Consider the following 12502-nt stretch of genomic DNA (forward strand, 5'->3'; position numbering starts at 1 on the left):
TTGCAGCGGGTGGGAGGAGGACAGAGGGAACGTCTTCACGTAGAGGCTTCACATGTTATGCTAGGGCAAGATGGTGCATTCAGCAAAGGCTCAGCCTTAAGCAGATTCTCTGTCAAGGACTTTGAAATTATAAGTCAGAGTCCCTACCACTGCTGCAAATCAGGCAATGTCCACTTTAGCTGGCTTTGTTGGGTGAGAGAAAGGACAGTGTGTGACCTTGGAAAAGCTAGCGCACTTTGTCAAGGGGCTGGAAAAGGATCTGGCTACACATTTCTCTTTTAAGGGGGGCACAGACTTGCATCCTGAGGGCAAAGAAGGGAGCAGGCAGGGTGCCTCCAGAAGTGACTGTGGGTGATCACGGTCTGTGTCCATCATTTTTTCAGGTCTATCTTCCATCTCTCCCCTGGCCTAGTGTTCTCTCGTCTGGTCCCATTGTTGACCCTTTTCCCATCTGGGTCTTTGCAGACTGCATTGCCTCTGCCTGGAATAATTTCACTCACATTCCTGTGTGTTGGAATCCTACCCATCATTTGATATCCAGCTCAAATCCAAGGACCGCATGAATCCCCTATGGGAATGGATCTTCTGGAAGCACTTTCCTCTCTTACGGCACTCTGCACACCTACTGCGCTCAGCACCTAACATGTCTCCTATTTCATCTCCCCCACTGGACCAGTAGACTGGGAGCAGATGTGGAAAATCGGAGACCTTAAGCCTGGGGCAAACTGTGAATGTGTTTTGTTAGTTTGCATATTTTCCCGCACCAAATTTAATTTATTAAAAAAAATCATAACCTGTGTAAAAATACAGAAAATTTGAGACTATGGTATAATAATGTATATTTGGGACTTATCATCAGGAATGAACAGATTTGCTGCTGACATATCACCACCCACGTCTCAAGAAATAAAATATTGCACATACAGTTTGAACACTAGCCCATGCATCCCTCTTGGAGCTGGTCTTCACACTGCTTTTTCAAATTTAGAGTTAGTCATTAATATTTAGAAAGCAAAGATTTCACGTAAGAATTGGCCTCCTACCACTTTGCTGCTGGTTCTCAGCAGACTGTTGTAGGCTCCACACCCTACCCAGAACCTTAGAGCTTGCCTGTCGGGTCTGTGGCTGAGTCTGGTACCCGAGCTCCCTCATCTTCCCTCTGTACACGCTTCCCAGCACGTGGCGGGGAGGTTCTTATACCCCTAGTCCTCCTCCACATCACTGCCTTGGCTGTGCCCCTCCCTGGACCCAAGAATCCAAAGCCTCGTTCAAGCCCTACGGGCTCCTGTGACTTTTCCCAGTGACTTTAGCTCAGCTCCATTATCGGTGCTTGTATACACCTAGCCCTTAAGCCGGAGGCTCAGCACTTGTTGTGCTTCCATTTATTCTTTTGCCAGGTACCTTGCAGAGCCACCCAGGTGGAGAAAAGGGACCCAAAAACCCTCACTGGGTCAGGTTTCCTTGTTCTTCTCTCCGAGGCTTTGCTGCCCCCGTGTGGTGCATCGCGTGAGTTGCAGCGGGGTTTGGTGCAGAAGCTCTGCCTGCCTGGCGCCCGCAGGTGTAAGAAGGGGTGACACATTTTGTTGGTGACAACATAATGAGGCCTCTATGCTTGTTCAGTTGCGAATGCTGGCTATCCAATTCCCACGTCTCTTTTTTCGATCACTCCTCGCTGCCTGATGGAGATACGTCCTTTCTCTTTCCTTCCCTGTGAAAATTGCCCTTGTGGTTCACAGGTGTGGGGTTTTACTGGGCTGAAAAACAAGGAGGAAGCGCTCTTGCCCCAGATTCCACCACCCTCCTTTCCCTCCCATGCTATTTGGCATTAACATATGGATGGTGTAAATGCCTTTCAAGAGCTGGACAGATGCTGGCTCTTGCATTTTGAGCAGCGGCCGGGGAAGGATGAGTGTTTCATTTTTCACCTTACCCTGCTGCCTGGGGTCACTTCACCCTGATGCTTGTGCTGACCATCTGTCCTTTGGGGTTTTGAAGGTGGTGGAAACCTGTTCATAGGGGCCAGAGTGTTTTTCTCTTTTCCTGTCAGGATGAACACTGAAACTGTATCCTTTGTGGTAATCAATTTCAACTGATAAATGATCTGTAAATTTCCTGTGTAGGAAAGAAGTCATCTTGACGTTGAGTGCGACTCTCATCATTGCTATCACACCCTGGTGAAGAGGAAGACAGCTTCCCCTTTCCACACTCTGACCCCACAGCAACCTGAGAGTGAGGAGTGTTCAACTCTGCTCCTGATGCTCCTGAGAGTGGATTTTTTTTTTAACTGTTGCTTCTTTGGTTGGTTAATGTCATTGAAGCCCCCTATGTCATTAAGTCCCCAAACTTGTCCTCATTTGCCTCCACTTCTTGGGGACATTGAAAAGAATGAGAAGGACAGTGATTAAAAGGGAGATGGAGGGAAGGAAAGAAGTTAAAGGGATGGAAGAATAAAGGAAGAAAGGATGTGATTCAAAAGAGAAGGATAAAGAAAGAAGAGGTAGTTCGATCTGGGGATGTGGGATAGGACACGTCTACTTTTTAAGCTAAATAGGAGGTACATTTTGAAGAAGTTCACACTTGTTGCCTTTACTTGCCCAGGAACCCATGGTGTGGCCTCATTGTGTGATTTGAAAGGGTGGAATGCAAGATTATGAATGACCAAAATGGCCATCGCACATGTAGCCAGGTGTGCTCCAGAAACTTCCAAGGAAATTGGCACTGAAGGTGGTGGAGGCTGGATGCATTTTTGTTTGCTCTCCCTGCTCAGGGCCATTTGGAAAGGCGTGCAAACCCTTTCAGATGCCCCTCAGGGAATTTCCTGGGTTCTGGAGGGTCCCCTGCATGGGAATAAACAAGAAGGAGGTAACGCAAGGGAGCTGGGCTCTTTCAATGATAGGCACCCCATGCTTCAGTGCTCTGCTGCACCACTGACAAGACCAGTTCAGGCTGTGTGACTTGGTAGAAAGATAAGAGCTTTCAAAGCTGATTCCCTGATAGCAGGCCTAGCCACAAATCAGTTGACTGTGAACAAGTTTCCTCACCAATAAAATGGAAATAGTCACCCCGCCTCATGGGTTTCTGATGAGTATTAAATGAGGTAATATATGTCACATATAGCTCATGTTGTACATGCCTGAAACAAGGTAGAGTTTTATTGAGCCTTCAACCACCCTTCCTGACCCTCCCGCTATCCTCCCCAGCCCCAAAGCCTGTTTTCATGCTTCTCCCCTAAGTTAAAGATGGTGATACCTGGAAATAAAAGGGAAAGATGGAAAGTATGTATTAAGAGAAACCACACCTCGCTCCAGGTTAAGCATTAAAACATTTATTGCTCTTTTTATTGAACTGTGTGAAGAAATGAGAGATTTAAAAGAAAAGAAATCCCTTCTCATTTAAGAGGAGAAATGGAGCTATACTAATCAAAAGAGACCCTCAAGTAAAAAGAGACCCCAAATTGTTTAAAATCAGCCACTGAGATTTGGAAAAAGCAAATCACATTGTCCTCTGGTATATGAGTAGGACAGAAAGCTTTTGGTTGGACCAGTGATTGCACAGGTTTTGATGATGCAAGGAAGACAGTAAGTTGGCCATTGTGTGAAAGGAGGCAGCAGGACCTGGGCGTGTGCTCTTGTCACCTTCTGTCTGAAGGTGACAAGAGGGTGGAGCTTCACGACATCTCCCGACAATACCCACGTGGGCATCTCCATCATCCTTAAATCACTGAGTCTTGGACTTCAGCATCTCCTTGTGCCGGTCCACAAGGGAACCAACCCACTCCACGGTTTTCTGCCTGGCTTCCTCCCAGCTGTAGAGCGGCTTATATGCCAGATCTCGCTGAGCCTTCTTGTAAGAGAAAGTGAACACACTATTTGACAACGTCACTGTGTGACGGTTGAAGGGGGGTCGATAGGTATAAATTGGGCTCAGCAGGAAGCTCACTACTTCCAGCAGGAAGGCAATCCAGTACATCAGGAATAAAGGAAGGCTCCAACTGGAATCAAGGCAGAGGCCAAACTCTTTGCTCAGGGTGTAATTAAGAGTATCATAGCTTTGGTGAGGCGTGTCATCTGAGATGTAATAGAACTGTCCTCGGACACTTGGGGCCTTCTTGGGGTCCCGCAGGGCCCTCAAGGCCAGAATGTGGGCCCAGGCCACATTGCCAACATACACTGGGTTCACTGTGGAGAACTTGCCGACACTTGGCAGGATCCCACTGTTGTTCAGGGCTTCATTTATAGTGGCAGAAAGGAATGGGCCTTCTTCTCCATAGATATACATGGGTCTTAAGGCACAAGTGTACAAGGTGCCACCATTTTTCAGAGTCCACCCATTAGCTGCCAGCACAGCCTTCTCAGCAAGCTGTTTGCTGTATGGATAGGGAGCAGACCATGTGTTTTCCAGAGGCTGATCTTCGTGGCCGTTCTGGATGACTTCCTTGTAGGAGTTGGGCCCGGCTACCTCTAGGGTACTGGTGTAGATGAAGACTGGCACACTAGCGTGGACACAGGCCTCCAACAGGAGCTGGGTACCTGCCCATGAAGAGCAAGCTGTCAGTGTCAGGAAATATCCCTAAACATCCCTAAGGGGCTGCAACCATGTGCACAGATCCATGTGCCCCACTCCCCACTCCCAAGTGCAGTGGTTGTAACAGACTCAGACTGCATTCTTCTTTGGCTCTGACTAAGATTGGGTCATGATACAGCCATAGGAAAAACACAAAAATAAAAGGCAACTGACCTTTGGGTTCTAGAGAGCAAGACTTTTGGGTTTCATGGACCTATGTTTGTGTGGTGTGTGTGTGTGTGTGTGTGTATGTGTGTTTGTAATTTTGGAGAAGGACCTAGGGTAATCACTTTATATTTTGCCATGTAAGGATATTGAAACATTATGATTTGTCATCAATACAATTAAAGACAGATCATTTAAAATCTAAAAAATCAGGAGGCCATACTCTGAGAAAATGAACAGTGCCAGTCAGTCCTTGGTCAAAGAAGGACAGTGGAAGAATTTGCATTACACACACAAATTCACAGTTGAATATAGGAAATACACACTCTTAGATATACATGCAATTGCTGGTATTTTTATCATTTTGAGTGAACTAATAAAACTTTGTCACAAGGACTATCTCTGGCATCTCTGAGCAAACAGTGGGCTGTAGGGAGATGCTGGAGACCCACACTCTTTTTCCTGATAGTGTGTTCCCTGGGAAAGCTGCTTCCAATTCTGGCTGACTCTGTTTACCCACTTATGTAAAGTAGGAGTGATAAACCTTCCTTTAAACCCTGCCCTGGCATTTCCTGTGGAGTCTGCTGGAAGACTGGGGAGAGAGTGTGCCCTCTGCTGGTAACACTTGCACTGGGAGGACCTTGCAGCATCCCCAGAGCTGTGTGGAAGCAAATCTCATGGAGGTATCCAGAGCGCCTTCCTTTGAAGAAAGACAAAATCCTAGGCAAAGGATCACTTGTATTTACTTATTTTTGTGTTCTTAGCCACTTTTAACGTCTACGCAATTTGAGTTTCAGCCTCATGAAATGACCGTCATTGTGAAGTATTTTCTAAGCCTGGGAGTGATAATGGTTTTAGGAAACAGATGCCCCTGACCCTTCCCCTGTCATTCCATATCCCCTGTTGTTGGGAGCTGTGGAGAGTAAAAAATTAAAACAAAAAATTGTTTACTCTTAGCTTACTCCTTGAACTGTAGTGGTACTTGCAGGTATGGCTAAGTAGAAACTGGGAAGGGTATTTTGTTTGTCTGTCTGTTTGTTTTGTTTTGTTTGTTTGTTTTTTGAGACGGTACTGGAGACTCAAAAGCAATTAGTTGCTTTAGAAAGGAGTTTAAACTACACTGAGATACCATCTCAGGCCAGTTAGAATGGCGATCATTAAAAAATCTGGAGACAGGCCGGGCGTGGTGGCTCACGCCTGTAATCCCAGCACTTTGGGAGGCCGAGGTGGGCGGATCACGAGGTCAAGAGATTGAGACCATGTTGAAACCCCGTCTCTACTAAAAAATACAAAAAAATTAGCTGGGCGTGATCGCACACGCCTGTAGTCCCAGCTACTCAGGAAGCTGAGGCAGGAGAATCACTTGAAACCAGGAGGAGGCAGTGAGCCGAGATTGCGCCACTGCACTCCAGCCTGGTGCCTAGTGACACAGCCAGACTCTATCTCAAAAAAAAAAAAAAAAAAAAGAAAGAAAATCTGGAGACAACAGATGCTGGAGAGGATGTGGAGAAATAGGAACACTTTTACACTGTTGGGAGTGTAAATTAGTTCAACCATTGTGGAAGACAGTGTGGCAATTCCTCAAGGACCTAGAAATAGAAATTCCATTTGACCCAGCAATCCCATTACTGGGTATATATCCAAAGGATTATAAATCATTCTACTATAAGGACACATGCACACAAATGTTCATTGCAGCACAGTTTACAATAGCAAAGACCTGGAACCAACCCAAATGCCCATCGATGATAAACTGGACAGAGAAAATGTGGCACATATACACCATGGAATATTATGTAGCCATCAAAAACGATGAGTTTGTGTCCTTTGTAGGAATCTGGATGAACCTGGAAACCATCATTCTCAGCAAACTGACACAAGAAAATCAAACACTGCATGTTCTCACTCATAGGCGGGTGTCGAACAATGAGAACACATGGACACAGGGAGGGGAGCACTACACACTGGGGTCTCTAGGGGGGAAATAGGGGAGGGACAGTGGGGGGCGGGGAGTTGGAGAGAGATAGCATGGGGAGAAATGCCAGATATAGGTGATGGGGAGGAAGGCAGCAAATCATGCTGCCATGTGTGTACCTATGCAACAATCTTGCATGTCCTTCACATGTGCCCCAAAACTTAAAATGCAATTAAAAAAAAAAGAAAAAAAAGAGAAAGAGTTTGAGTAGACTGAATGTGGAGGGCCAGGCTGCAGGTTGGGGTGCTGTGGGGCTGAAGAGACTGGGCTCTGGGAATCAGAGGGTGAGACTGCATGGCAAGATTTTTTTTAAAAAAAAGGTGTCTGAATTTAAAGTAGGTTGGAAAGCCACAATTCGGGAAGACCACCAAGCATTTAAGGGATGAGGGTGGAGTGAGGTTGCACTTTGGGCACCTGGCTGGAAACGGCTCCGTAGTCGCAGGCCCTGTGGTGAGCTGGAGAGACCCTATTCTGTATCCTGGGAAACTCTTATTGTTCAGAAAATACTGTGGGAAGGCGTGTGCTGGGTGACTCTGTCCTGACAGACCTCTGTGAACCAGCTGTGCCAGTTCCCCCGAGAGGACTTCATCTTTCAGATGGGCAAGAGGGCTCTGAATGTTCTCATCAGCCTGCACACAAGGTTCAAAATGATGACTGTGGTGGCACTTGGAAGGTCTGATTCTGGCCCAGGGAGCCAAGGGGTAGCTGGATATCAAGTGTCTGAAGTCAGAGATAAGTTGACTTTTGATTGGAGCCACATTAGAAAGAGCTTCCACCACCTTTGCAGTCACACAGGGGTGAGTTTAAAGTCAAACTCTCCTACTTACTTACTTACCTGTGGGACTTTGGACAAGTTGCTTGTCATTGCTCAGCCCTAGTTTTCTCATCTAAAAAACTGAGGATAGCAGCCTTGAACTCCTCAGTCGGAATGATGAGCAAAGGCACTTGGCTCAGAGCTCAGCAGGTGTTCAGTGGAGGGACTTCTCTTCCCTTCCTTGTCCTTCTTTCTGATCCTATTTCCCCACCTTGCTTTATCTCCTCCCCAGGCTACGGTACCTTTCACGTTGATGTTCATGATAGACTCTCTGTGAATGACACCAAAGACATCGACGATAGAGGCAGTGTGGATAATGACCGTGATGTCCTGGCAGGCTCTCTTCAGGCATGACTCATCCAGAATGTCCCCTTCCAGCATCGTCAGCTTGGTCTTGCTCTGGAGCTCTGTGTGAACACAGGTCAGGTCATTGGAAGGATTTCTGGATCTGGCTGGGAAGTTTTCTGGTAAGGTGATGTTACATAGATGTTCAAGGATGGTAAGAATGGGGTGTTAGAATGGAGGGTGTACATTTCATAAAAGAAACAAGTAAACAAAATCACAGAAATAAGCATGGGTAGCAGTTTACTGTGAAAGAGAAAACATCTGTTTATACTCTTATTCCAGAAAAGCAATCTGAACAGTGAGCTGTCAGATGTGCCTGGAATATAAGCATTCTTGAATGACTATTTGAGAGTCACCAATTTTTTTATGGAGAATAGAGTGATTGTGGAGAGTTGAATATAAGAGGAAAAGTTTGAATTTAATTCTGTAGCCTACAGAATTAAATTCAAACTTTTCCTCTTACGTCAAAGAAACGCCTTATTTATATTGGAATAAGTAGAGAACCATGTCAAAGAAACGCCTTATTTATATTGGAATCAGTAGAGAAACAGGCCAGGCACAATGGCTCCTGCCTGTAATTCCAGCACTTTGGGACTCTAAGGTGGTGAATCACTTGAGTTCTGGACGTCAAGGCCAGGCTGTAAAACATGGCAAAACCCTGTCTTTACTACAATTTAAAAAATTAGCTAGGCATGATGGCACATGCCTAAACTCACAGCTAATCACAAACCTGAGGTGGGAGGATGGATGGAGTCTGGGAGGCAGAGGTTGCAGTGAATTGAGATCATGCCACTGCACTCCAGCCTCTGTGGCAGAGAAAGACACTGTCTCAAAATAATAGTAATAATAATAAAAGAGAAACAGAAGCAGAGTTGTGGCATGGGATGTTTACCTTGGCATGAGGACATAAAATGGACTGGTATAGGGGATAGAAGAGAAAACAGCATGATCAAGAGATTAACCAGAATGTCGGTGCCAAAGTTTCGATGAGGACCATAACTAGGATCCAGCAGTGGAAGCAGAGGAGGGAAGAGATACACCGTGTCTGAATTTCATACCTCACCTTGAATGTCCTGGTACCTATTGGATCTGGGCTGACAGGAAAGGGAGATGACAAAAATCACCCCTGCAGTCAACTGCTTGGACAACTGGGAGGAGAGTGGAGCCCTTAGTCAGGAATTGCAGATGGGCTTAAGTCATGAATTTCATTGAAAAACTCTTATCAGATATCATCAGAAGCAGATAGCAATGCTGAAAATGAGTCAGCCACCAATGAACTAACATCCCAGCCGTCTAGTGTCTAGCCAAGGGCAGAGGATACAGCACCGATATCTTCAGGCTTTTCTGAAATCCACAGAAAGTGATGCTGCCAGTAAAGCTGTCACCTGGAATTAGCCCACGCAATGAACACTGTGCTACATGGAGCTCGGATAAATACTCTACACTCATTCATGCTTTATAATCTGCGCACGGCTCACAACTTGCTTATTTCCTTTTACAGCTATCTTGTGAAGTAGGCATTCTGAGTCCCACTGTATTGATGAGGAAACTGAGGCTCAGAGAAGTTAGAGGACAGATCCAAGGTCAGGCTTCTCGTGAAGGCTCAGACCTGCCCACCCCACCTCAAGCTTTGTACCCTGTACCCCAGGTGCAGGACTGGCTGTTTAGAATCAACTTTTCTGAGAAAGATTAAGAATAAATCGGTTGAACTGAAATTGGCAGCAAAGGACAAGCAACAGTGAGAACAAAATTCAGAGTGAAAAATTCAAGGCTGGAGAAATTCCTTCCTGGAGTACAGGCGGGACCATTTGCTCTCCCGATGCCTCTGCCATGTTTTGTCTACTCCCAGCCCCTTCCATTGTCAGGCAACTCCAGGAAGGCCCTGCAGTGGGGGAGGCAGGGAAGAGGCTGCTGGGGAGGAGGTGGGTGACAGCCTGCGAGTGGAATTTTCTCTGGTTGTATTTCCACCTCTGCCCTCCCTGCTCCCTTCCTCTGCTTCTCCTTTGCTGCTGACTTCAGACAGACTGGCTCAAAGGAATTGTTATGTCAAAGCAGAATAAGTCAAAACCAGTAGAAAATGACTCTTCCCCAGTGAGTTCATGGGGATCTAGAGGGACCAGGAAAGGGGACTTTGTTGATGAAGCCATAGTTCCCTCCTTTTCCTGCGGACTTGGCAAGTGTTTTATGTAGACTAAGTGCATTTGCTTATATGGTGTGAGTTGAGCTAGAGGGGGTCTAGAGAAGCTGCTAGACAAAGTACTGCTTAAGAGCACAGATGCGGCACTAGACTGTCTGGGTTCAAATCCAGCTTTGCCATAATCTAACTATGGGAGCCTAGACAAGTTGATTAACCTCTCTGTGCCTGTCTCCTCATCTGTAAAAAAGGATAATAATGTTACTGATCTCATAGAGTTGTTAGGAGGAGTCATGAGTCAGCACATGCAAAGCCTTTATACAGGGCCCGGCACAGAAAGAACACTGAAAGGATTCTCTGTTTTATCTTCATACAGACCCTGCCCATCCATTATGCCCCCTGCATTTTCACCATGGGAGAACTGTTCCTCTAGGCTGAGCATTGCTTTTTTCCCAGTGTCAGATGTTAGACTGCAAATATTACTGAGACACAAGGTTTACAAACATTTAATATTGGTCCTGTGTTAATATTTGTTTATCAAGGACACCACTAAAACAGAGGGTGGAGAAAATCAAAAGAGGTCAGAGAAGAGTGAAAGAGTGTTGGGTGTGGTCCCAGAGTGCTGTCAAGGCAGGGGGTTGGGGAGTCTATATGGGCAGGGCTGGGCCTTCTAGGCAGCCAGAACCCACATCCCCCAATCCTCTGGGTTGGGAGGAGCACAGAGAATTGGTCTGGGGCCCACAGAGAGGCAAAGGGAGTGACTGAAGACTCACTTTGCCAAGGATCAGCCCCGGAGTCAAGTGATGAAGCCTCTGGATGAAGCTCTGGTCTGAGCTCTGCTGCACATTCATCAGCTAGTCTTGGCAAGTCACTTTATGTTTCTGGACCTTGATGGGTTTATTGTCCAGTTGGATGTGACCTTTTTTCTACCTTCCTCACAGGGTGATTTGCGCAAGGAGTTACTACAGCAAATTCTGCAGTCAGTTTCTTTGGGGTGTCGAGCAACAGAGGCAAATGGTTAAAAAAATAAGGCCATATATGAGAAATATAAATGAGGTCTGTCTTGCCTCCTACTGCTTCTTACTCTGTCTCTGCTCTGTGCTGTGCACTTGTGCATGTGCTCTCTCTCTCTCTCTCTCTCTCTCTCACTGATGCTCTCTCTCAGACTATCTCATTCATTGTCTGTCTTTCTGATTCTCTCTGACTTTCTTTCCCCCTCATTTTCTTTCTCTCTCTGACACACACATACTTACACACACATCTGTACCTTCACTTCCTTTTATTTTGCCATCACTAAAGATGCTAAGGAAGCTATCAAATGAAACAAAACCTGGGTCAGTCTGGAGAGACAGGGACCCCCTGGTGAGGTCTCCAGGTAAATGGTGTCCTTTGTGAATATTGCACAGCAATAGTCAAGACAAAAAGCTTCAGAATGTAAAAGAGCTGTAGACGAAAAAGAACTGATGTGGGATTTTCTAGGAGAGAAGAAAAGAGGCCTGGAGGCGGAGGTGGCTGCCTCTCAAGTTCCGGGGGCAGGGCCAGAATCCAGTCTCTGAACACCACATCCAGTATCTTTCACACTATCCCGTTTTATTTATCCTATCTCCTTTCTGATGACTTTGGATGTGGAATTGGCTTTCATTTGGCTACAACTTTTCATAACTTGTTAGACAAAGTCCACATCCCCACACCCATGCAGAGTTTAAGATGGACCACACACCCATGACCCAAGTTTACTTACTAGAAAATTCCTCCCTCAATTCCGGTCTGAAGGCCTTGTCCAAGGCCCTGATCTCCTTCAGGTCCTTCTCCTCCACCAACAGGCGGACGATCCTCTGACCCAGAAACCCTCCTGCTCCTGTCACAAGGCAGCTCCAGCCCATCATGGCCAATCCAAGGTAGCAGGAAACACTTGACAGGAAACAGAAGATGCTGGGGAGCAGATCCGATTCTAGGGTGACCCTGAAGAAAGCTAAAAACAGAGGTAAAATAGTTATATACTCAGACAGATCCCTTATTTTCCTCCACCCATTTTTTTTGCAAAAATTCCATGACCTGACTACTGCCAGGAGTAGTTGAAAGGAAAGAAAAAAGCTCTAACCGTAGGTTAGCCTGGATAGAAGAGTCGGGGTCCTCGTTGCCTCATCCCTGGAGACAGCACTGGAGATTTATGCTCTGTGGCTTCTGGCTCAGCCCTTATCACCTTGAACTCCTGCCATATACTCATTGCTCCCTCCTCCTCCAGGATCCCTTTTCACAGAATAGTGACCTTTAGGTTGTATCTCTAATTCTTCCCAGGAACAGGAAGAGAAATCCAATCTTAAGGCCGCTGTGATAAAGAGCCTTGGGTTTAGCCTTAGCAGAACATTGGTCCGTTGATAGCAGCTGTCTGGGGTCCGCAATCTGTGAACTTTAACCACACTGGGAGAAATCTCCAAGTGTAATGTAAATTTTGTCCTTGTACAGTAAACCCACCTGGAGGGAAATCCACGTTAGCCCATTAACT

The 12502-nt window shown here is 46.1% G+C and overlaps 1 protein-coding gene across 1 annotated transcript; it reads right to left on the reverse strand.

The window, feature by feature from the left end:
* Positions 1-3303: 3303 nt before the first annotated feature.
* On the reverse strand, positions 3304-12199 carry HSD3B2 (hydroxy-delta-5-steroid dehydrogenase, 3 beta- and steroid delta-isomerase 2). Its single transcript, XM_012458808.3, has 4 exons — positions 12098-12199; positions 11738-11968; positions 7760-7924; positions 3304-4529 (listed from the first exon to the last, which is right to left on the reverse strand). Exons 2-4 carry the CDS (start codon positions 11880-11882, stop codon positions 3718-3720), a joined length of 1122 nt encoding a protein of 373 aa, XP_012314231.3. The 5' UTR covers positions 11883-11968; positions 12098-12199; the 3' UTR covers positions 3304-3717.
* Positions 12200-12502: the final 303 nt, after the last annotated feature.

Source organism: Aotus nancymaae, unplaced genomic scaffold (assembly GCF_030222135.1).
Source record: "Aotus nancymaae isolate 86718 unplaced genomic scaffold, 86718_ANA_hifiasm-v0.15.2.pri h1tg000007l, whole genome shotgun sequence".
NCBI lineage: Eukaryota > Metazoa > Chordata > Mammalia > Primates > Aotidae > Aotus > Aotus nancymaae.